General features: G+C 30.1%; 2 protein-coding genes across 2 annotated transcripts in view; one reads left to right on the forward strand and one right to left on the reverse strand.

Annotated features, from left to right (window-relative positions):
- The window catches only part of LOC142328059 (BBSome complex member BBS2-like), a 73,148-nt gene extending 70,532 nt beyond the window's left edge, over nucleotides 1-2,616 (forward strand). Inside the window, exon 14 of the mRNA XM_075371527.1 lies at nucleotides 1,652-2,616. The gene's annotated coding sequence lies outside the window, so the exon portion shown is untranslated. The remainder of the gene's footprint in view (nucleotides 1-1,651) is intronic.
- LOC142328060 (tubulin beta-4 chain-like) lies at nucleotides 240-27,602 on the reverse strand. Its single transcript, XM_075371528.1, has 9 exons — nucleotides 27,328-27,602; nucleotides 25,365-25,473; nucleotides 24,026-24,151; nucleotides 23,482-23,711; nucleotides 17,440-17,607; nucleotides 12,602-12,787; nucleotides 11,306-11,445; nucleotides 6,355-6,616; nucleotides 240-1,452 (listed from the first exon to the last, which is right to left on the reverse strand). Exons 1-9 carry the CDS (start codon nucleotides 27,382-27,384, stop codon nucleotides 1,366-1,368), a joined length of 1,365 nt encoding a protein of 454 aa, XP_075227643.1. The 5' UTR covers nucleotides 27,385-27,602; the 3' UTR covers nucleotides 240-1,365.

Here is a 27,602-nt window from a genome sequence, read left to right on the forward strand (position 1 = left end):
TTGCTGGAAAGTATGATTAATCGTAGACTTTATAAAAAAACTAATTTTCTGATGCAGTCAATTCACATATACCGGTTACAAGTGTACCTAATTTGTTTACTGGTTACTTAATTTTTTACCTCTTATCAAATCCAATTAGTCAAAAAGACAGTTATATTTCTGTTGCCACTTACCAGAAAATGTTTTTAAAGATGTAAAACGTAATATAGGCAATAATAAGTTAATGCAGATTGTACCACTTGTATCTTAACACCAATTTAATTTCATTACAATAAACATATAAATAACATTAAATGAAATCATAATAACATTGGCAGCCAAGATCCACCATCGGCTGTGCATAATTTACAATAATAATATGTGAATAATGGTTTTGTGAAAGAATGGTACAAGAATTTCATGGAAGGGTGAACTTATGTGCTCAACAAAGAAAGAAGGCAAAGTCCATGGTGAGTGATGAACTCATTAAAAAAATTAATCATTTATATTTTAATATCATTAACAAAACAAAAAAAAAATGGGATCAACATTGCAAGCAATATCAGAATGAAGTACATTTCTCAACAGTTGTTAACCGAAGAGACATAGACTTGGTTCATATACATTGAATACAGGTCAAACAGCAGATGCACACACACCAAACAAGTCCAATCATAATCTGGCTGAAACCATTATAATAATAATTTTCCTACGTATTTGTTAAAATCCTAACAAGTTGCAATAAGCATCTCCTGTTGAGATGATCTCTATCTAAAATAAGAGACACCACAATACTATTACCAACAATTCCTACCCAAACATTTAGTTTCTCAGGGTACTATATATGTTCTTCTAACATCCATTTGGGATTATCTTGCTCCAGTATTGACAGTTATGCCTATTCAGATCGCCGTTTAACATGAACTAACTACATCTGTAAATGTTATTGAATTATTGAATTTGAGTCCAAGAGATCTCTTTGAACCTTTCTCCTTATTATAAAATAAATTTCCCGAGTTATAATTTTCATTAGAGGAAATTATTGTAAAATAATGTAATTGATTTTTTGTGGTAGATTTTTCATCTGACCTTTTATCTAGCCAACAGTATGATTAGTGATAAAGAGATTTATATGAAAAAGATAGAAATTCAACTTGCAGTTTTAATCCTATATCTGTCCAATTAAGGATAGTTTGAAATAACAGAATAGTATGAATAAAAAAAAATATTGTCAATAAAAACAGTTGTTAATTTTATGAAGATTATTTAAATATATTGAGTAGATGTGAATTTTGATTATTTTTAAATTATAAAAAAAGACCAGTACAGAATTCAATTTGAAGTAAAAATTATTTCATTGAAAGTGACACAGATTTAAATATAAATCTATTCTTGTTCTTCATTATCTTCTTCTGGTATGACTTCTTCCTCCTCGCCTTCTTCAAATTCAACATCATCTTCAGCTGAGGCATCCTGCAAATTAATCGAATGACCATCATTTATAAATATATAAATATGTGTTACAAAAAAATTAACAATGTACACAAAATTTTTAATATCGGTTATCCCAAATGAAACCACGCACCAGTGTTGATAAATATTTGTTATATTCTTATAACAATGATACGACGAACAGAAAATAATATTTATTACAAAGAATTTTTGTTTACAGGAGATACTCATACGGCCTTCATTTGCCACCCAACAGGCTGGCCTACGCACTTTTCAACAAGTTTGAGTATGAAAGTTCATCCAGGATATGAAAATGTAAACAATCCTTTCATTCCATAAATAAATAAAAATCTTTAGATATAAGACCTGGTGAACTCAATGGCAGATGTGGTTTGAAATGAGCCTACATTCATAAACTTTACACAGTAAATTTAGCAAAACATTAGCAGCATGCACCATTGTTCTATCTTCTTGGAAGTTCACCCAACAGTATCTTCCTGATTTAGTTGACCGGTGACACTATAAATAATTACATTACAATAATCTTCTGAGTTTACTGTGTTCTGGAAAACTGAATGATTACTCGCTTTCATGACATTGCACACTAAACTCCAGTTTTTTCAACATGTAATGGTAGTTCCAAGATATATCTGTGATAAGGATTATTCACAGACCATACCTGACTGTTGAGTGTTGCATTTATAAAATGCAAAAACCACTGGCAATATTCAACACATTCAGAAAAATCACTATCGTATAACTGATACACTGCAGTTATTTTGTATGGGAATAATTTAAAATGTTTAGTTATACTATTTGCAGTTTTCTGAATTTTTTGTAGTTGAACTATACAGATCAGAGATACACAATTTTTCCTCCATCAGGATAAATGTTTTTCCAGACTTGTAAGAGTCTTTTTTGACAGATCAAGTTTTCATTCAGCATTGCAGTGCGGAACATCAATGTCTGGAAAATTTTGATGAAACTTTCTTCGTGTGTTCTATGTACTCCCTATATCACTTGCTAGGATTAAAAGAGTAAGCAAAAGCTTTAGTTTCACTTCTGAAATATAAAAACAAGTTAAATTCTATTTTATTGACTGAGATTCATATCCTTTTTTTGTGTTCATTTACATTTGGCCTCAGTATATAATAGTATTTACATTTATTCACTATACAATAAATAGTGTTGGGCGACTATTATAAGAATAAACTTAAAGTTATATAAACATTTTTACAGTAAATGTTTGAAATTTCAAAAATAAATAGGAAGAATCAAAAAGGTTCACCCTGAGGTGTAAACTACAATATAAAAGTTCTAAAATTCACCGACAGATTTTTATGCATTGCTAAAATTTTCATTTAAAATGTTTTAATTCATAATCAATGATGCTTTAATATTATAAATATTGTAATGGCTTTGATAATACATCTTTTTTTATTACCAGTCATTTTATCACTAGGTTAATTAGTTTTATCATAGTACTACTTTTTACACTAATTGTTTCACATGCATTCCAGGTTTTATCCTTCACCTAATTAACTAGATATGGATGTCATACATATTAAGTTCCATATATTTTGGGAAGAGATTTTCCCCAAGACATTAAAAATAATACAATTATTCCATTAGAATCACATCAGTATTTTATGTGTATAACAGATATTTTCAGTTTTCTTTTTATTGGTATGAATGTAAAAACGATTTAGTAGATATTCTACTAAATAGTAAATTCTATAGATTTCAATAAATTCATATAGATTCAATAAATTCTACTAGATTTAGTAGAAAAGTAAGGCTTAAACAGCTATTAAAAAAAAACTATAAAAATTTTATATTCTAACTCTATGTATTGCTCTGCTGTTAAAAGATTTTTTTAGATGTCCATGATATTTTTTTGCAAAAGAATTAGATTACTGAATCTGACAGGCTTTTTCTATAAGAATGGAAGATAAGTTTGGTTTTCTATAAGTTTTCATAGAAAAAAGCCTGTAGCAACATGAATTTGACTATAAAAACTTGAAATCAAAATTAATTATAAAAACAGGATCAGCGCAGTTCTCTCATTTCTACTAATCTTCTACCTACTCTTATCTATCCATATGACACAATGATTACAAATATTATTATGATATATCAAATGAAGAAGAATTAAATGTTTTAGAATAAAAATATTATAAAAACTTTTAAATCATTTCTGTTATCCATTTACATAAAGGAAAAGTAGAGTAACAAATAACAGAAGTTGAAGTTTTTTATCAAGATCACAAATTACAAAATATTTTTTGTTTATTATTCACCCTCTTTCCAAAAAAAAAGACTACTTATTTTTCTTTTTTTTTGGCTACTTGCTTGTGAAAATGAGTTAACAGGAATTAACGGGACTGCATCTACATTTTTTAGATGCCTTCAAACCTAGATGATCTTCAGTAGGCCTTCAAACCTCTATAAAAACCTTTTGCTCGTCCAATGATCTGTAGTAACAAAAGATATTTTTTGTAAATTTTAAAATGTTTTTTAAAATCTATTTTAACTTTAGATCTATCTTGCAAGTTAACCGTTGCATTAAAAATGTAAAATTCTTAATTTTTTATAGCCCTTAGTCTTTACTATTTCTTTTAAAAAATTAGCCAAAAAGTTTCACTCCCTTCCTAAAAAATTATTGTTTATTTAGAATTACAGCAGCAGCTTTGTATTTTTTAAATAAATCTAAAAAGTTATTTTTCAAATTTATTAAAAAAGAGAATGGGAGCCCCCAAAATGTAAAAAAGATTTTTTCAAACATGAATTGCATAACTTGATCGTAGCAAAGAATTTCTATTAAAGAATTGCATAATCTCTTGAATTATACATAATGAACTAAAAGTTGTTGAACTAAAAGTTGTTAGGATTTGTACGAGATCTGTTCAAGAAATACGTAGACTGTTTGGATTGCTCGGGTCCAGTTGGTTCCAGTCAAATCTGCTTGGCGTTGCCATGTTCGTACAGATCAGCTGATTACAATGCAGTTTTTTGATTTCAAATATCATTAATGATTGCTTAGCTGCACGGTTGTTGGTGAAGTGTGTTTTTTCGTTTGGCGGATTTTAGAATGAGTGACTTGAACGAGCAAAGAGTTGCTGTGAAATTTTGTATTAAACTCGGAAAATCTGCAAGTGAAACTTTTGATATGCTAAACATGGCTTACAGTGACATTGCTATGAAGCGTGCGACATGTTTTAAGTGGCATATGGTCATCAGTCGATTGAAGACAATGAGCATCCTGGACATTCTTCCACATCAACTGACGACTCACACAGACTAAATCAACACCCTGGTTTGGGCTCGACGTCTGACCATCAGAAAGCTTGCTGAAGAGTGTGGGATACCAGTTGGATCATGTTACGAGATTTTGACCGAAAAATTGAAGATGCACCACGTTGCTGCGAAATTTGTTCCATACATGATGACGGACAACCAAAAAGCCCATCACATCCAGGCTTGTCAAGAATTGCTTGAACGTTCAGAAGAAGATGAAAAGTTCTTGTCGAGGATCATAACAGGTGACGAATCTTGGATAATCGAAACAAAGGTTCAATCGTCCCAGTGGGCGGGTGAAACATCTCCAAGACCAAAAAAAAGCTTACCAAGTTCATTGTGAAGGTGATGTTGACAGTTTTTTTTTTATACTCAGGGCGTAGTCCACCACATGTACCTTCCCCAAGGCTCAGTGAACCAGACTTACTACATTGAAGTTCTCAAACGTCTGCGGGATGCTATCTGGCAGAAAAGGCCAGAAATGTGGAAGAGTGGTGACTAGTTTTTTCACGACTACGTTCCAGCCCATTCAGTCCTCAGAACTCATGAGTTTTTGGCCAAACACTCATCATCATCAACATCATTGTTCTTCCCCACCCATCCTACTCACCTGACCTCACTCCTTATGACTTCTTCTTGTTCCCTAAACTCAAAAAACCCTTCCTTTCCTTTGAAAGGAAGAAGATTTGAGATTATTCCCGAGATTGAGGCAAATGCGACGAAGGGACTGAAGAACATCACAAAAGAAGCATTCCAGGAAGTTTCCAAAAGTAGCCAAAAGTAGAAACACCATTGGGATAAGTGCGTACATCAAGGAGAAGAGCACTTTGAAGGGGACCCCAGACAAGTAACTTCTAAATAAAGTACATTTGTTTTATGATGTTAGTCTATGTATTTTTTGAACAGACCTCGTATTGTGATTAAATAGTAATATTGATAATTATTGTTAATATTACTTTGCTACTTTTGTAGTTATTTCTAAAAAAGTTGTACGATTCCCTGGCTTAATCATATTTTTAATTTATTTACTCCTAACGTTCACCCATAAATTTTATATATTTCTCATTGCTTATCGTTAAGGTACAATTTTAACTTAATATTTTCTTTTTTTAACGCTGTGCATTCATTTTCTTCAGTATTGTATATTTTTCTTTTCATTTGCGTACCTGTTTCTATAAGCTGATTTCTTAAGCGTTATATTTAGTTTTCTTTTTTAATTTACCTGAGACTCTTCTCATTTTTATTTTTTCATATAAACAACTTTAAATAATATCCAATATTTATTTCTTATACTAATTATTTATTTATTTATATTTTCAAATAATTACAGGCTAACTGCCTGATTATAACAGCTGTAGAGACATTTTTATAGCGTGTGAAAAATGTTAACTCTAACTAGAATTTAAACCAAGGACTGACCAGATTATTGTAGGGCCTTATTGCACCACCAGGATTCAATTGTTTCTTTTTAGAGCTATAGTTATTACACCTGATTCTTTTTTTTTATAGATAAAAGCAACAAACCATATAAAACAGATATTTTCAGTATTTCAGTATCGTGCAGTTAATGCTGTTTTACCTGAATTGGACTATAACAGTGTAAATAAATATGTATGAATCTAGTACCTGATATTGTTGATATTCAGAAACAAGGTCATTCATATTTGATTCCGCTTCAGTAAATTCCATTTCATCCATACCCTCTCCTGTGTACCAATGAAGAAAAGCTTTTCGTCGAAACATTGCAGTAAACTGTTCAGATATTCTCTTAAATATCTCTTGTATCGCTGTTGTATTACCAATAAAGGTAGCTGACATTTTAAGGCCCCTCGGGGCAATGTCACAAACTGCTACTTTAACATTATTAGGTATCCATTCAACAAAGTATCTGTAAGTGAAAACACAAAAATAAATTTTTAATGGCATTTAACACAAGCAACTTTTCAAAATTAAATTGAATAATTTAAAAACAATAAGTAAAACCGAACACTTTTACATAAAAATTGTATTTAGAATTTAGCAATTAAATTACACATTATGATGTTTAAGAACTAAAATTAGCAGTGGTGTTTGCGCTACATCTGACATCCCATTTCTTAGTAGTATACAAATGGGGTACATGCATATAATATATCTTAAACAGAAAGTGAAATCTTAACAGATTTCACTTTCTGTTTATAATAATACTAGTGAAGCAACTTGCAACTGCTGCAGATTTAACACAATTGCGACCTGTAAATTTTATGAATAAAATGTAAAAATGAAAACTTAAATTAAATTAAATCTGTGAAATATGGAGGGCACTACCCTTTGCTAAGAGTTTGTTCTGAAAAAGCAGCATGAACTCTTACTAGTGAATCGTTTGATGTGTGAGAACATTGTTTCATCTTGTTGAAAGAAGCCTTACTCTTTTTCATAATCTGTTAACTGAGCATGGAAACGCTAATTTCTGCTTCCAAAAAAGTGAGGTAGTGTCTTGGCCCTTCATCTGGAGGTCCCCGGTTCAAATCCTGGTCAGGCAAGGCATTTTTGCTTATGCTAAAAAAGTCTATTTCCATAACCCATGTATATGCTTCAAAGTAATAATACGGTAATATCATCAAGAAAAAAATTCTTTGAAAAATGTACAGTACACCTACTGTACATATTAAAGTACCTTACTGTACGTATTACAGTACCTTACTGTACTGTATTTAGTCTAGTTAAAAGATACTGCCCTGTTATATGATTCCCAGAAATGGCACATCGTACACTGATTTTCTAATTGTGAGGTGGATGTTCAAACATCTGATGTGAAATGCAGAATCGTGTCTGTCTGTCCATCAACAATGTTTTTGAGAAGTCAATAATTAAGACTTTTCAGTTTGTGTGATCTTTTAAATTGTTACACAACAGTTTCAAATTCAAATAATGTAAAACTTACAAGATATAAAAGTCACAAAATCATGTAAAACATACAAGAGAGTATGAAAGATACTCCAATTTTCTGTCATAATTTTTGTGATGTAATTTAAGAAGTTTTTTTAGAGCGGCAGAAATTTTTTGAGTATAGGATTAGTTGTGAAGTCCAAACAGTTACTTATTTCATTTTGTATTTGAAACCAATTTCATGTACACCATTTTTTAACCAAATCGTGAATACTTCTCTTTGCTGGGATATTGGCATTCAGAAAATTTTCCACGAATATGTTATGCTTTTTTTGACAGGATCCGGAACACACATAAACTTTCATTATAACAAACGAATAAGACATTTTAGAAAAACACAACTGCAAAGAACAGAACTGTGTACTGCAACAACTAACTAACTGTTTACAACTAACAACAATAGATGGGAGTAGTATCATACACAACTTAAGAGTTAAATGTGATTGGCATTCAGAAAATTTTCCACGAATATGTTATGCTTTTTTTGACAGGATCCGGAACACACATAAACTTTCATTATAACAAACGAATAAGACATTTTAGAAAAACACAACTGCAAAGAACAGAACTGTGTACTGCAACAACTAACTAACTGTTTACAACTAACAACAATAGATGGGAGTAGTATCATACACAACTTAAGAGTTAAATGTGATACTCAGATAACTGCAGTTCAAGTTAATTCAGTTCGGTTTTAAGTTATTCTCCCTCAAAACTTAAAATAACCTTTGACTTTCATTCTTAAAATTAATCATGAAGATGATTTATAATTCCCTAATAGTACAACTGCATCTTTTATTTCATTATTAAATTTATAATAATATTCCTTAACAAATTAAAAATAAAAAGTATTACAAAAACTCATTACTAATGTTTGTATATACATCTCATAAAAGTTGTTATAAAGTATGTATCTTGAAGCAAACTAAATAATCTGACTTACTAATCGACTGAAAAACAGCATGAATGTTAAGAGTTTATTATGTTACCTTTTATAATGTTACCCATGTATTAAGCACGGTTGTTCATTTTAGTTGGATACTCTAAATTAAAATTTTTTCTCCGAACATCTCTTAGGTGGTAATCAAATGAATTAATCTGATGTTACAAATATCAATAATATTTATTATTATTGTTGTACCTTTTATTATTTATTTCAGTTAATTTTAAAAAATACTATAACATGACTGTTACGTATTATTTATAGAACCGTTCTATTCAAATAGCTTTATATGACAAAGATAAATAAAAATGTCTACAACAACTGAAAAGCACATACAATTGAAATAATAGATATAAATATAAGTAGTGGCATTTTGACTATTTTATAAATGCAAAGAAACATAAAAATTAAAATTCATTTGTAGCAATACAGACAAAGCTTTTATTATGCAGTCGTACATAGGTATCAATTGATAAAAATTATTACTTCACACACCTACTACCTATGAAAAAAGTACGAAACATTTTCAATTTAATCCTGATATAACAAGAATGATTTTCCAAAGTTTAATAAATAAAAAACTAAAAAAAAAATTATACATCTTCTAGATTTTCATTCATGAGAACTAAGCTGCTATCAGCAAGAGAATATGATAGCAATCTATCAGCATAGAAATTATGTTTCAGAATACAGTATGCTTTTAATTTAAGCCATACTTCTCAATCAGCTAAAGGATTTTCTTACAAACACTTAGCTGAAACATTTCTGAAGTAGTCTAAAAAACGTTTTTGTGTAATGCAATATTTTAAAAGAAATTCATTATGAAGAATTACATAATCACCTACTCACTATTATTTTTGAGTACAGTTTTTATCTGATTCTGATAAATTAAATCATAAAATAAAACTAAGTGTATTTTCTTGATTTCATTAATTTTCTTGATTTCATTAATAGGAACAATAAAGATGTCTATTACGAGTGTAATCTAGTCAGCATATCAAAGTATTACTTCATGATAAATGGTGGTGTAAAATGATATGTTCTTACATGTAAAATGATATATCTTCCTGCTTACTCAATAATAGGGTTACCTTATAAATTTTTATCCAAAATGTTTCTCGATGTTGGTCTTTAACAAATACAGCAGTTAATGAAACATTCAAAATTGCTATAATCCTCAGTTTTAAGTGAACTTAACTCAACAGAAATTCTGATTTATATAAAGAAAAACTGAAATGACTGATTTTTTAGAAAATATATTAATAAAAAGTGCTTTGAATGACTTTGAGATAAAATTACAGTGAAAGTGGTAATGTTTTGCTTGTTTATTTATCATAAAAGGTTGAGAAGATTCATTAACTATTTGATAATGGTTTAATTTTTCCCATCATAAAACTTTGCTCACACGTGTATAACATTATTTAACTTAGAATACATTCTGCATATCATTTTGTGCTCTATAGATCCTATAATTTGTCTATATTATATATATTTTTATTAAATATATTGTCCAATGTGTTCCATTAATAATTACCAACAAAAACCACCATAAACATACCAAATTAATAGCAAGCTCGATGTAAAGTTACCAGTTTACATAATAAATACTTTTCAAATGGACTGATTCATCTTTACTAATTTAATTTCTATTTTAGGTAATGCATTACTTTTGTTATAAGTTAAGTGACTGACTGAATAAAATGGATTAAAATTAAGCATCTATAAGCTTGATGTGTCAATAAAAATTAATCATTTTCAAAATTTACCTCTTCATTTATAAGTGTATATCTGTAAATGGATAGTTTAAAAAAATCTGATGTGGACCCAACATGACTTCCTTGTATGCCAATATTAAATATACACATTTTTTTAATGAAAAATACATAAAATTTTATTTCTTTAATAACTTCTAATATTTTATCTTTTTTTTTATTGTTATTTACTGTAAAATTTTTTTACAATCCGAGATTAATAATTATTTAATTAATAGATCAATATATTTAAATAAAAAAAAAAGGATATGAAATCTGATTCGAACCGATGTTGTAAGATCCAAATATTTCATTAATTAAAATTATATTTGGCTATAACTCTGCAACCGATGAAAATAAGTACACTTATGATACATCGTTGAAAGCTCTCAATGAGGGCTTATTAATGGAGTTAATAAAAAATCTAAATCCAAATTTTTTTTGATTTTGGGCTTCTTTGGACACTTTTGGTTCAGTCAATTGCAATCAAAAGAACAGGTGCACAACTAGATGTTACAACAGTCCTAAATCCAAAATTTCAACATTCTACAGCTAATCAATTTTTGAGTTGTGCAAGATAGCAGAGTTGTACATACATATGTATAGACATCACGCCGAAACTAGACAAAATGGATTCAGGGATGGTCAAAATGGATATTCCCATTGAAATCTGAAAACCGACAATACTTCTATGTACGACTAAAACTTTCCAACAGAGATATTTAGAACATTCGTGAGCTTACATTAATAAAAAAAGTTTTCCAAATATTAAAATACTAATATTTATTAAATATTATTTAATGATTTTGAGTTAATTTTACTCTGCAAGTTCGATTAGTTAAAGACTGTAAGTTAATTTGTCAGGTTGGTTTGAAACCAGCATTATCATTCTCCTTGTGTATATTTTGTATTAAATGCAGCAAAAAAATTGTTAAAAAACATTTACAATTCTTACCCTGAATTCTTATTTTGAACATTTAACATCTGTTCATCTACTTCTTTCATTGACATTATACCTCTGAAAATTGCAGCCACTGTAAGATAACGTCCATGCCTTGGATCACAAGCAGTCATCATATTTTTGGCATCAAACATCTAAAAGAAAATTAAATAATCATCTCAGGCATATCAGCTGAATGACAGACTCGCATAAAAATAATACCTTAGTGCATATATGTAACTTAATAATAAAATTATAAGATCAAAACCACCAAATGCAGTATGTTAAAAAGTAAAAGACTCTCTTACTTTTTAAGTAAAACTTAAAACGAACTGTAGCTCTTTTGAAGTCAGCACTTCATAATCGGCAATTAAAATAAAAAATTACACATAAAAAACATTTGTATATAATGCTTTGTCACATACTACTAAAATCTCCTATACCGTGGCATGACATTGAGATGCTATGGTACAAGCTAGATTATAATTACATGTATATTAGGATATAATATTGAATTTGTCAATTATTTAGATATTATATTGTATATTATGAAGTTTGAAATAATGAGACATTTTTAACAAGTATTTATATTTTTTTTTATTTACTTTTTATTTTTTGATCATAGAATTATTATTAGCTGGATATTCTTTTGCAAATACAGGATACAGAATTTTCTTTCTGTCCGCCATTCTGTCATTTAAAGAAAAATTTTATATCTCGCTACATCATTATATTATTTGGTATGCATGATTACACCAACTTTTCTCTAATAAATAAAAAATTGTGGTGTAAGCACACTTGCACAAAATTCAAAATGATGGCCATGCTAATCTTTTATATCTCAGAAAACAAAAAAGAAATTACCACTTTTTTCATAGAACATTTTTTTTAATGGTATATGGAATCGCAAAATGAAAAGCCAGGTACACTTTTTTTTTGTTACATTCTGTATATTTGAGGAAGTTTGAGGAAGTCTTAACTCCAAATGGTCCCTTTTTTTGGCTACATCATCAACAACAATGTACTTGGTAAATGGATTTAATTTAATTAAACTTATCTTCATGACTTACTAAAGTTGAGATTTTACATCACTTGGGTCTATTTTTTTTCACATATCCAGCAAACTATATGAATGGAACAGCAATACTGACACAGAGACATAGTGCAAATGATCTATTTGCAAATAAGATTTATCATGTTTCTTATTTAAGTAATCGTGTTCATGTGAAAACACAGTTTGTTTATAATTTTTATGGTATAAATAGTAAAAAACTCATGCTAATATTTAGTGGCCTTTTTCACATAACTTACTTGTTGAGTCAATTCAGGAACGGTCAATGCTCTGTACTGTTGGCTACCTCTTGCAGTTAAAGGTGCAAAACCCGGCATGAAAAAATGAAGACGAGGGAATGGTACCATATTTACAGCTAATTTACGCAAATCTGCATTTAGTTGTCCTGGAAATCTAAGGCAAGTTGTTACACCAGACATAGTCACCTAAAACCAAAAACAAATGAATTTTTTATATGAATTTATGCTTATTTAAACCATAATATAATTGCAGCCTCTTTAGTTCAAGTCATTCAGTAACTGACTGAGACTTAATCGGATAACTTACATTTAATCTTTTTTTTCCTAGATAAAGCTGTTGAATGAATATTAAAATAATACAAAAAAAAATTGCCAAGTAAAGAATTTAATTGACAAGTCTTAATGTTGATTGAATCAAGGGATAATACTAAAAAGAAACTTTTTTGTTTACCTTATACATAACTGTAATTGTAACATCTGGCATATTTACTTTGAAGAAAAAACAATACACTGTTGAACCGAATGTTAATAATTATGAAATAAAATACAATACACCATTATATCATGAGGAAAATCATACTGTATGTTACAAATAAAATTAATTTACATGACAGGATATTTTTTTTCAGATACAGCTGTAAAATGAATATTAACATTATTGAAAAAAATATTAAATGAAGAATTTAATTGGTAATTATTAATTTTTTAGCCATAAGTATGAAACAAGAGTGTAACAGTGTTTTGTCTTTACATTATTCTTGTACAAAAGAAGTAGTATATACAATAGTGTGTAAATTAATCCGAACGCATGGAATTTTTTGTTTATTTCTATGTTGTGAGACCAGGCAATGGGTGAGCAATTGCTAGAAGCCCTAAACAACACTGAACAGTTAGATAGAAAGAGACGCTGGAAAGCCTCAACTTTAAGCATAGCAGCAGAACAGCATGGAATTTATTTCGCAAGCTGGAAACCGGACAAAAAACACCCATTGCTACTACTAACTCCCCTAGGCCAGAAGCCATAACCATAAGAATTAAGAACCTATAGAAGATTATTATTTATAAGACACACAAGAGAAGTGAGGTATGCAGTTGATGAAATTTGTAAAAGTCATCAACAGCTCCTCCCCATTATAGACCACATCACAATGGAAGAATTCAATGCTGCAGTCAATTTAACAAAATGTAGAAAAGCACAGCTGGCTTAGACAACATATATCCTGAGTTTATTAAACACATCAGTTCAAACATGAAATGATGGCTTTTAAATCTTTATAATAATATCCTGTGAAGGGATAAGTTACCAAAACTTTTCAAGAAAAGTAAAATTAATTGCCGTTTCTAAGCCTGGGAAGGATATCGCTCAACCTGAAAGCTACAGATCAATAGCTCTTTAAGTGTATGTTTCAAGATCTTAAAAAAAATTCTACTGATTTCTCTAAACACCCATTGTCAGTAATGATATACCAATGGATCAGGCTGGTTTTATGCCAGGAAGAAGTTGCTGCGATCAGGTTCTTTTGCTTACAACCTATATAAAGGATTTTAATAAAGGCTTAAAACATCTGCTGTGTTTATTGATTTAAGTTCAGCCTATGATACAGTCTGGAAAGAAGGACTACTACTCAAGGTTTAAAGCTTATAACATGCAAATCATTCGTTAATTTATTGGTTGAGATGCTGAGTGACACTTTTCCAATTACAGCTCAATGGAAAGCCAAGCATTTTCTACAGCCTACACCTACTGGCACCTCTATTGTTTAATATCTATATCTCAGACATACCACCAACTATATCTTGAAAATTCATGTATGCAGACAAAATTACTATCAGTACCCAAAGCTCGAACGTAGCCCAAACTGAGGCTGTACTGACAGAAGACTTTGGTATAATCAGTAAATATTTTTAAAAATGGGGACTCCAGCCGAATCCAAATAAAACTGAAGTCTTAACAATAGGATAGCTCAATGAATTCTTGCTGCTAACTATGAAACACTGAAACATAACCCACACCCAAAATATCTCTGTGTTACGCTTCACTGAACACTTACCTTTAAACACCACCTTGAAAAATTATCGGGTAAAGTTAAAACTAGAGCCAGCCTGATGTAGAAGCTTGAGGAGCTGAAACTCTAAGAATCAATGCACTAGCCCTCGTACATTCAACTGCAGAATATTGTGTTCCTGTTTGAATTAATAGCTCCCACATCAAGCTCATTGACACATATCTGAACCAGGCTATGCGAACCATAATTGGAACCATTAGAACAACTCCGCTCCAGTGGCTGCCATTACTGAGTAATATCGCATCCCCTAAACTAGACAACTGGCAGCCCTCGAATCACAGTTGAAAAATATAATGCTATTCGTGCTGATGTAGATTTTCTCAAAGAGCACTAAAAGGACATCACTATGACAAGGTCAGAATATCACTAACTCCAGCCTAGTGACAGATCCAACTCTGAGGATACCAGGATTTACTCTTCCCAGAAGATAGTGGTGTAACTTCAACAAGATTTGCAGAAATAATGGTATCTGCAGTAAGAGCCTAACCCAATGGGGAGCTGCGGAAAGCCCACGATGTGATCAGTGTGGAGCTGAAGAGCAAATGATCGCCCACCTGGTCCTGGTTTGTCCAATTATATCTTTTAGAGGTTTGTTACAAGACATCCATGATCTTATCCCTGAAGCATTGGAATGGCTTACCAACTGTGACTTGTGTTTGTGATAAAAAGTTGCAATAGACATAATATCATTAATAATATTGTTAAATTATTGTAAAAATTGTGATGTTTGTAAGTTATATATACATATATATATTTTTTTTACTCTAATGACAAATCAATTATCGTCACTCAAATAAAAGTAGCACAGCTATGTTAAAACATCTGAACACGTATCCTCCATCTTTTTATGATTTAATTATCTTCCTTTTAGGATTTATATATATATATATACATATAGTACTGAGAAATGTTTTATATCAGAAGTGAGTATAATATAAATAAGTAAATATACATTCTAGCAGATTAAGGTTCCAAAACCAACTCGCTCAAATTCAATCTATTAAGGAAGCATTCAGACATTTTTAAATGTATTGTGCATCCAAAATATTTAATCAATTGCCTATCTATATACATCTTGTTCATCAGTGATAAAATCTTTGAAAGATGTTAAAGATCGGTTGTTCTCATTTTGAAAGTATTAAGTTTCTTCTGTTAGTAATTTAGAATAGGCTTCTTTGAAAAATATTTTAATTAAGATCTTATAATGATGGCTACAAATTGTATTAAATTAATTATATGTGTAATTTAGTTCAAATCATAAAGTATAAGCACCAGCACAATGTCTTTTCCATTATTTCATATGATGGTAACTCAACACATACTAAAATTTTTAATGAGATGTCTAACCAGCTTTCCATTTATTGATTAAAAAATTTAATTTTGCTTATTTTACATTTATTTCCGTTTATATTACAACATTTGTACTTTACTATTTAACTTTCATACTATTTCTTATTATAACACTGTACTTTACTATTGTTATTATGTTGTAACATTAGTACTTACTATTGTAATTATATTGTAACACTTGTACTTGAAATTTTTGCTTAACTACTGTATACTTAAATATTTGTAATTTCAGTGTAGAGTTATGGAAATGAATTGAGTATAATATACTCAGGATTTTTGCAAATCTCGATGTTTCATGAACCCCTCTAACCAAAAAAATTATTTTAGCATTGAAAAATGTTTGTATGTTGGCCTGTGTTTTTTTAATATCTCCAGACTAAATAAACAACTTGGATGAAATTTTGCACAATAATTTCTGTACATAGGGCATTAAAACTATGTTAGGAGAGTAGGGAAACACAGACCCCAAAATGTTACTCAAAGGTAGGTAAATTTTTTCAAATAATTTAATGCCCATTAGGTAACTAAGATAATTTGTGATTGTGTTTAGTCTTTGAAACCTTAAAGTGATGGCAGCAAAAAATACTTTTTTTCTCTTTTTTTTTTAACTCAAAAATCACATTCTTGTACTAATTAGGTGATTCCATAACATTAGTATGTCACTTTGGTTATATATTTGAACACTTTCATTTGGGGTATGGATTAATTAGCCTATTTTTTTTTTTTTGCATTTTTCATGAGCTATGATTTTGTTTGATATCTTTTGGGTGGACTTACCACCAATTTTTTTTAAAATTTGTATGATGCTTCTGAATATAGGTCATTGATGGCTTTTAATTTTAGTTAGAATGGTCAAGTGTAGGGGGATACACAATAACCATGACCCCCCATATCTTAAAAATTTAGTCAGAGTAGAAAATTTCTCATCCCATTAAAAAAAAAAAAAAATGCTTATGTGTAGCCACGATCAAATAACAACATTCTTTGTAAGAAAATCAGCAAGCTATGAAATTCTGTACCCAAGAATATGTAATAAAATTAGTTAAAAATTTGCTGAAGCTAATCCACAAAATTTCTAAAGCTACTAAATAGGGTTTATTAATATAATTACTATTTGGGCTTATTAATAATTCTACCTAGGCATTAGCCTGTCAAGGAATCTTTGGTAGCCAGAGTTACATGACTTTAAAGGTTACACAACCTTTGCTGGTTTTATTTAATAATGAAATCTGTTTTATAAATGTAATATTTTTTTCTTATTCAAAGCTCATAAAAAGACTCCATAAAATTAACAAAAACATATTCCCTTAATTAATCTATAAATCATCATGTATTTTCTTTTTAATCAACAAAAAAAAAGTTTACACCAGATAATATATTAAAAATTAATAGGTTTTTGTTAAGAATATGAACATAACTTACAGATACCAAATGATTGAGATCACCATATGTCGGAGAAGTGAGCTTAAGTGTTCGAAAACAAATATCATAAAGGGCTTCATTATCAATACAAAATGTCTCATCTGTGTTCTCAACAAGCTGATGAACTGACAGTGTAGCATTATATGGCTCAACTACTGTATCAGATACCTGTAATAAACAGTAAAGAACAAGTCATCAAAATGAGGAATTTTTAATAAGAGATACAGGTTTAACCTTAATAAAAAATATATTGCGATTCTAAAATACTTAATAAAATATTTATTTATTGTAATGTATGAAAAAAAATGTACATACTACTTAATTCTAATCTGAACAAGAATCAGCAAAATGCTCCTTCTTCCCTGTATTATTTAATTTTTTTTTAACTGTTGATAAGTTAGTAGGAATTGTTCAGCTAAATTGTTCATACTACTAATTTTATGTAGCTTCCTAAAAATTGTATTATGATATCTTTAATTTCCATCAGACTTCAAAAAAGTGTTATAGTCATGATAATTGAGAGGAGAGTGGAAGAAGTGTTAGGAGAAGACCAATTTGGTTTCAGGAAAAGTATAGGGACAAGGAAAGCAATTTTAGGGCTCAGATTAATAGTAGAAGGAAGATTAAAGAAAAACAAACCAACATACTTGACATTTATATACCTAGAAAAGGCATTCGATAACATAGATTGGAATAAAATGCTCAGCATTTTAAAAAAAATTAGGGTTCAAATACAGAGATAGAAGAACGATTACTAACATTTACAGGAACCAAACAACAACAGTAATAATTGAACATAAGAAAGAAGCCGTAATAAGAAAGGGAGTCCAACAAAGATGTTCCCTATCCCCGTTACTATTTTAATGTAAAAATAGGAAAAGATTAAAAAAGGTAGAAGAATTTTGTTATTTGGGAAGTAGAATTACTAAAGATAGACGAAGCAGGAGCGATATAAAATGCCGAATTGCACAGGCGAAATGAGCCTCCAGTCAGAAATATGATTTGTTTACATCAAAAATTAATATAAATGTCAGGAAAACATTTTTTAAAGTATATGTTTGGAGCGTAGCTTTATATGGAAGTGAAACTTGGAAGATTGGAGTACCTGAGAAGAAAAGATTAGAAGTTTTTGAAATGCGGTGCTACAGGGAATGTTAAAAATCAGATGGGTGGATAAAGTGACAAATGAAGAGTTGTGGCAAATCGATAAAGAAAGAAGCATTTGGAAAAACATACTTAAAAGACAAGACAGACTCTAGGCCACATACTAAGGCATCCTGGAATAGTCGCTTTAATATTGGAGGGACAGGTAGAAGGAGAAAATTATGCAGGCAGGCAACATTTGGAATATGTAAAACAAATTGTTACGGATGTAGGATGTAGGGGGTATACCAAAATGAAACGATTAGCACTAAATAGGGAATCTTGGAGAGCTGCATCAAACCAGTCAAATGACTGAAGACAAAATGTCTTCTTATAGTTAGTTATATAAATCTATGTTTTGATTTACCTGAAGAGTTACAGGAATTTCAAAACAGTTATAGTTTTGGGACAAAGCGTAACAAAGACAAAGTATAGCTCAAAACGAAGAAAAGTGCCTAAATTTTCTATATCTAAACCAGTTCTAGTACTAGCTCATGCGTGCTGTGTAATAAGATCAATAACTGCATGAAGTTTGTTAGTCACACTGATTATTGTGTACAGGAAAATTAAATGTGTATTTTGAGTTGGTAAGTTTGAATCGGTTATTATTGTTAGGCTTGAATATCATCATGTGTTCAATGAAGAACATGAAAATAACATTTGCTGATGATATAAGCAAATGAGGGAAATGGACAGTTTACTGAAACAATCATATCCAGGATAACCATCATTCTTTGACAAGACTGTTGAAGTTGTACAAACTAACTGTTTGTATAACCTAAAAACAGCACTACAGAAGTTTTCTGTAGAGTTAGGCATTGCAAAAACAATTACACTTTACATCATTGTGGAACACAACATGACAGCCCAAAAGTTAATTCAATTAAACAGAGTTGATGGTCCTTTCCTTTTTAATGTAAAAATTACAGTGGGAAACAAATTCGTGGGTGTGTTAGAAGGGTGTTCTGGATACAGTATCTCAAGTACTGAACAATTCCATCTTCATTTGAGATGGAGCTCCTCCATATTAATGCAGTATTCCCTAAAGAACCATTTTTTCAGCAGTTAGTTGTACAAGAAGAATGGATAGCCTAACCTCTACAGTCTCCAGATTTTCCTATATGGATCTTTATTTATGGAGTGATGTAATGAACAAGTGTTGTGTGTTCAGATAAGAAATTTTGATTATTTAAAAGAACAGATCACTAAAAGCTATTTTGCTCATCCCACCAGATGTTCACCGTTATATGTGACAAGAGGTGAATATCAACTTCATGTTTGTAGGGTAACTGAAGGAGGATATATCAAAATCTATTGAATAGGTAAAGTTTTTGGAGAGTTTCTCTTCATTTTGATGTATATTTCATGTCTCTGTGATACTCTTTCAAAGTTATGCTATTTAAACCCCTGCCCCATTATTTTACAGATACATTTTAGTTGTATTTTATAAAAATGCTTTTCTAATAAGAAAAAAATGGTAATAAAATTAAATCTTTATTTTATTTAAATAGAAATTACACAATAGTTGCAATATTTTTGACCATGACAAATTGAAATATTTATTTAAGATCTAAAAATAGAAATGATGTCATTCACTTTGCAGCCATATTAAGTGACTAGTGCTATAATTTTCGTATGAGCAACAACTGACATTATTGTTGTTGACAGTTAGAAAGATATACTTATAATGTGTCAATATATGTCTTATATATGTTTTTCACTTTATCTACTTATTTAGTGTCAGATTATTCTTCATTATATATTTCAAGTGTATTAGATATGGTTTTTTTGTGACTGTGATAATAAAAGGTCCATGTCTTAACACTTGAATATTATTACATAAAAAATAAGCATAATAACGGACAAAATTCAAATTTAACATACTTTTCAACCGTATTTTAAACATGAGTGTCTTGTAAAGTTAAGAAACTTGCTAATATTGATGTCGTTTTAAAAAACATTAAATTTAATGATTTTGGTTTAGTTTGTCGTTAAAATATTAATAATTTTAAATATTTAAGAATTCACTAACACAGATTATACTTTTTAGATCAAACAATAGAATTAGATATGAGGACATGCTGATTGCATCTCTCTATTTAAAACAAAAGAAAAAACATTTCATAACTTATTGTCTGATGAAGTTATCACTACATGTGTCAGAATAAAGTAGAGTTACTGCTTGCTCTCATGTACAGAAGTATGTTGGTTCAAGGCTAATCCAGGCAAATTATACTTTAATATCATTAACTCATGGATTACCATTTCTGAGCTACTAATCTGTTATTGGATTCAAATCAGCAACATAACATAGCCTAGCAATTCATATTTTCACAAATGAAAGTTACATAACAAAATTAATGTACACGTACGAATACTTTCCTTGCATTTAACAGTTTGGTTAGCTGATCACCAAACCAGAAAAAGACAAGAAAAATGTATTTTAAACCTTAACATAAATATATATGTATTTAAAAAAATAAATTTAAGGTTTAAAATACATTTTTCTTGTCTTTTTCTGGTTTGGTGATCAGCTAACCAAACTGTTAAATGCAAGGAAAGTATTCGTACGTGTACATTAATTTTATCCCATAAGTCCCATAACTATAACTAGTGTAGACAACCTACCAGCCACAAGTCGCTTCCAAAAACCAAGATAGACTTATTTAAAAATAATAAGCAACACAAGCCAAGCTTACTGTTGAAGTTGAGAAATAAAATGGTTTCTCATTGCCTTCTTTATAGAATCAGATATCAGATTGCTTATTAGTGTGCCAAACCTATCAAAATGCAGATGGTACTTAGTCATATGACACCTTTACAGGTACTTTCTGTATGTTGAACATCATTACTCTCAGAGAAAATATTTATGACTGGAGCAGCTTGTCTCTTGGAAGCCTTACACAGATTCATTAAAGCAATAAATTAATGTACCCCCATACTATTGTAAAATTAAACAAGGGTCATTCTAATATAAACCGGAATTTATTTATATAACTTTATTAATATTAGATAAAAATAACAAATAAATTACCGTATTTTTCTACATAGTTTCCTTCAACAGAAATACATTTTCTCCACAGGAGTAGATAGCTTCCTGAACCCCTCATAAAAAAAAACAACATGGCTATCCCAACAACCAATAGTGCACATAATGCTTGACTACGGCATCATCTTTGAATCTTTCCCATCCTAAAGCTTCTTTCAGCAAACCAAACATGTGGAAATCACACGGTAACAAGTCTGTACTGTACTGTGGGTGTTCAAGAGGTCAAATTAATTTTAGTGATACTGAGTTGCTGTATGCAGTCATGCATGCCTTTTTTGTGGAGAAGGAGGACATTGCAAATCAGTTGCTGACATAATTTGTTGCAATAAGCAGCTCTGATATTATCCAACAACTGGCTTTAGTATGCTGCATTGACCATCCTTGGTTTTTTGCAGGAAATCAATCAGCAGCACACCCTTTGAGTCCCAAAACATAGTTCCAGACTTTTCCAGCTGACAAGCATTTCATGGCCTTGATCGGTGTCCTCTCTTCAAGTTTCCTCCTCTCCATCATTGGTCACTTGCTTTCCGAGGTGTAGTGATGGACCCATGTTTCAATACGGTCCAAAAATGCTTCTCTTTCTTGCTCAAAGCAACTCAGAAACCGCTGACAGATTTCTGTTTGGACATTTGTCTGTGCCTCAGTGAGAAGTCATGGAACCCACCTTGCTGACACTTTGCTGTATCCAAGAGTATCTGACAACATTGAATGCACATTTCCAACACTTATGCTCTCCTCTGATACCTGATACAATTTTAGCAGAGGTCACCTTCCTCAAGGTCATAAGCAGCCTGAATGTTGCTATAATTGACGCTGGTCCGCAGATGACATTCATGACTTACATTCTCCACTGCTCACAGCCACTTCAAAAGTTTTTGGTCCAATCAAACACTTGACTTTTTGACAGGGTAGCATATCTGAACTGAGTCTCTGTTGACGAGTCAAAACTTCAGAAGATTTGATACGTTTGTTGGCAAGAAATCAGATTATAATTCGTTGCACACCGGCTATATGGTTGCTTTCCCCCACACATAACCAACTACCAGCAGCACCCCACCTCATTCACTGACTGCTCTTCCTCTGTCCACACGGCAAAATTCCATTTTATATTTGAATGACCCTCATATAAAATATATTAATATTAACTATGACAAGTAATAGATTAAATAATTAACTAATGAAACATTTTACATCACCAAATCAGTAATGTTTATAAAGATTTGTTTTGAAAATTACTCAAAAAATTTCTTCATTTGACAAATGTTAAATGCATAGAAAAAAAGCAAAAAATCAACTTATTTGCAGTCACTTTTTCTACACATTATAGTAATATGAAGACAATTGTAAATGTTTAATTAATATATTTACATTAGAAATTGGTGTTTCCAACCATATTAAATAACATATTCTTGTCATATTGTATTCTGATGGTTCAAAAATTCAAAGTTTAATTCAATTGATATTTACAAAACACTTTTCTCTTTGTAAATTAAGTTTTACAATAAAACATTTTTTGTAATCAAATTATCATTTGTTCTAAGATGTTTAAATAGTGATTATATATGTAAATTTTTACTTAAATAAGAAAATTCTACTAAAAAATTATAATAAATCCTTTACAGGAAGTTTATAGAATTTTAAAATTGAATTTACAAAAATGATTTATTACATAAACATAACCAGAAAAAAGTAGCAGTTAGAAAAGAAAATGAAATATCATTTCTTTACTGCTGGCAAGTTTTCGCTTGAAAAAAATGAATAAAATTATAACATTCGTAAATTTTATGAACATTATGTATTAATTTTTGCTCTTCTCATGGCATAATAAAATGAAGAAAATAAATACTCACTTTTGGTGAAGGTACAACACTAAAAGTGTTCATAATACGGTCAGGATATTCTTCCCTTATTTTTGATATAAGGAGGGTGCCCATTCCTGACCCTGTGCCTCCTCCTAGTGAATGTGCTAATTGGAAACCTTGTAGACAATCACAGTTCTCTGCTTCACGTCTTAAAACATCTAACACAGCATCTACTAGTTCTGCTCCTTCAGTGTAATGTCCTTTAGCCCAATTATTGCCTGCATGTTAAATAATATGTATGTATATTAATTTCCTTTTACCTTACAAAATGTACAACAAAAATAATTACATTTTTTTAAATTTTGATTCTTTGAAGCCATTAGATTTTAGACATTTTTCTGAAACATCTTCACACAATCTTGTATGAAGGTGGTTAACATTGCTATGTTAGTTTTAATATTCATCTACTCAATTATTTATGATATGGTGCTCAAAAACTTTAAACTATCAATATTATTTCTTGTTTACTCCAAAAAAACTTCATGAAACCTTTTGTCATTTTATTTATTTATATATATATATTTTTTCTTACCTGCACCACTCTGTCCAAATACATAATTGTCCGGTCTGAATAACAATCCAAATGGCCCTGATCTAACTGAGTCCATAGTACCAGGTTCCAAGTCAACGAGGATTGCTCTCGGTACATATTTGCCACCTGATAAGAAACAAAATTTTTGTAATATATCTATTTAAATTCTATTATGGTCAAAGGTGAATGTTAACAGAGTGATTCATATACTGAAAAAAAAATGTTTAGGGAAAAATTCACTCTTATCAATAAAGTAAAAAAAAATTATTCAAGTACTTTTAAAACTAAATCATGTTTATCACAGTAACAAATATTTAATAAAGGAACAATTATAAGCTTTAATTTTTTTTTTCTATGTTGAAAGTCAGTCAGTGATGATGAAAATTATTTAAAACATAACTTTTTTAATGACCGACTGAAAAAATGTATTAAATATGGAGATTTTTAAACTTATAACCACACTAGCTGTGGTTTTTGGTATATTAATAAGGTTGCAGTGATTTATTCCAGTCACTGCTAACAGACAGCCTCCAGCCACTCCCTATATATCTGACCATGAAGAGAGTGTATGAGCACTAACAAAAACAATGTTCCTGTTATAACACCCAAAATCCTAGCACTGAAATGTCTTTCAGAGGATGGACTGAAAAAGAGTGTTGTGGGAGAATAAGCCAATTTGTGCAATCCTCTCATGTTAAATTTCCAAACCTGTTAAATTTTGCAAGGATCTATGATTTAGAAAAGAACTGGAATGCAGTCCTACTATCTGTCTGCTTAAAAATTATAAGTAACTGTCAACACATTCACATGTTTGCCACTCGGCTCTGCAAGGGACAAATATCTAGGATCTGAGATACATAGGGGAATAATGCATCCCATACCACTTCTATCGAATTCAATTCAGTAACTCTTCAAATAAATTTCGAAGTCTATGCAAAACTTAATGAACCAAAAATAAAAATTGATTATAAACTTTGAAAATAAATAAATAATCAGTTTTTAGATGAAAAGAATTAATACATTTTTTAAATATTTTTAAGTGTCACTGATTGTTTTGCTAAATATAACCATTAAATTCTAAGAATACAAGGTGAATTAACAACCATTGTAATTTAACTTAATTATTCATTGGAACCAGTTTATTAAAATCTTTGGCTGTTAGCATTTGATATCTACTTTACACCCGTCTTCAACTTCCAGAATGTTTTTTTCAAGACATTCTAGATGAAGCAGAGCCAGGAAAGCAGTCTAACCCAGAACCTTAAAATAATATTCTTTAGTATTTAAAAAATCTATAAAATTTTAACCGACATGCATACATCAATACATAGATTCTTACGTGCTGCTTCATTGTAGTAGACATCTATTCGTTCCAGTTGAAGCTCATTGTCACCATGATAGACTCCAGTAGGATCAATACCGTGTTCATCAGATATTATTTCCCAGAACTTGAAACAAAATCATTAAAGCTTTGTTATTTTCTATGAGATAAAAGATGATAACTGATTTATGCTAATAAATTTAAGAACTACTGCACCATCAGTTCGATATCATTTTGTGCATTAAAAATATTTACTAGTATAATTTACAAGCGGATAGAACATTTGGTAGAAGTGAAGTAGATGAAACCAGTTTGGTTTCAAAAAGGATTTTTAACAGCAGAAAAAATGAATGTTAGTGACATTCATTGACATCTACAAGCCATTTACAGTGATGAAATTGTTGATCAAAGTATTGTATATGGGCAAAAAATGTTCATGCATCAGAAGTCGCTAAGCAAATTCTGAGGATGAACCTCGCAATGTTAACCGGTGTCTGTGACTGATTAAAAGAATTAAAATGAGGTGTTAAAACATTAATTGAAGTATGTGTCATGTTTGACAATCCAAGGAGCCATTACTCTGCAACACAATAATACTTGACCACACACATCACTTGCAATAGTCAAGGCTCTTAAAAAGTTGAAATTTGAACCTGTTCCGTATCTCTATATTAACTAGATTTGGCGCCCTGTGGTTTTGCTTTCTTCTATAATTAAAGAGTGCTATTAAGGTTATTCATTACACCCCAAATGATAAACTGAAAGGTATATAAAAATCATGGATGGAGGAAAGATCGCCCACCAACATTCTTCATTAACAGAAAGAGAAAATTGGTTCATCAATGGAAGAAATCTTTAACTGTAAATGGTGTCTACGTGAACAAATAAATAAGTTTTTATTAGAAATAAAATGTACTTTTATGATATATTTCTTTTCATTTCCAAGTAACTGCATCAAATTTTAGTCACCCTCCTACATGCAATTTGATTTTTAATTTTCAGTCATTTGACTGGCTTGATGCTTTTCTCCATTGATTTCAATTCTGAGCTAATTTTTTACCCTCAACATAATTACTATGTCTTACACCTTCAGTTATTGGTTTTATATACTCCAATTCTACCTCTATATTGAAAGTTCTATATTGTATCATTAAATTAACTAAGCCTGGATCTCTAAATATATGTCTTTAAATCTAATTTGTCTCTTTATAAGATCCTGCCACAAATTTCATTCCTCATTTATCATCTTATATCTTATCAATTCAACTAATTTTGCATAACCTCCTGTAACACCACATTTTTAATGCCACTAGTACTTTCCTCTTTACTTTTTCCCTGTCCATGTTTCATTACATTGCACTTCACATGAATATTTTTAGGAATAACTTTCTAATTTTTAAATAGTAGCACACACCTTTTCTTAATGAAAACTCTACTTGCTTGTTCCATTCTGTTTTCAAACGACATCTTATTTACAAATATGTATCTAATAATATCAATAAACCCTTGAATTTCTATATTTTTGACTTACAAAATAATAGTCTAAGGTAGATATTTCCCTTTTAAATTATTATTTTTGTGTACTAAGCTATCTCTATTTTTTGTATTTCATAATTTACTGCTTATTTTTTGTTGATACTTTGATTAAAGCTTTAACACAAGTTTCCTTAATTCATCTGGCAAATGTTAGGGGTAGTTCATTCATGATTAAATTAAAAACTACCCATACTAATTGAATTATTATTATATTAAAGAGTGTTTAAAATCAATACTATTATTGCGGTAGATATCTTCAAATAGATGGTTAATGTTCTTATATAATAACAAAATTAATTAATTCTTTAAAAATTAAAAAAAGCATTAATCATTGGAACTTACACAGCTATTTTTAACAGTAATAATTTAGTATAATATACGAATAATACAATACTTTAAAAAATTATATTAAGGTTTGTAAAGGATTTTTAATAACTGTTATTACCTTAGATCCAATTTGGTTCCCGCACTGTCCAGCCTGTAAATGTAATATTTCTCTCATTATTATGCAGGAAGTATAATATTCAACAAATTAATTTTGTGTTCAAATATATTTTGATTAGAGTCTTTTCACCAAACAATGACAGACCTATTTTTATAATCGGTTTATAAATAGTAAGAAGAAATGAGGGTGATAAACTCGTTTATAGCTGAAGCCAAACTGAGTAGGTAAACACCCTCTAGCGCTAGTTGTGTCTTGGCTTCTATCCTGTCTCTACA

This window comes from Lycorma delicatula, chromosome 7 (assembly GCF_047948215.1).
Source record: "Lycorma delicatula isolate Av1 chromosome 7, ASM4794821v1, whole genome shotgun sequence".
Classification (NCBI taxonomy): Eukaryota; Metazoa; Arthropoda; class Insecta; order Hemiptera; family Fulgoridae; genus Lycorma; species Lycorma delicatula.

Coding starts and splice junctions, on each gene's coding strand:
- LOC142328060 (XM_075371528.1), bottom strand. CDS start 27,384: ATGAGAGAAATATTACATTTACAGGCTGGACAGTGCGGGAACCAAATT. Junction 17,608..23,481: donor GTGTTGTACCTTCACCAAAA/GTGAGTATTTAT, acceptor TGTTTATTACAG/GTATCTGATACAGTAGTTGA. Junction 1,453..6,354: donor CTGAATATCAACAATATCAG/GTACTAGATTCA, acceptor ATTAATTTGCAG/GATGCCTCAGCTGAAGATGA.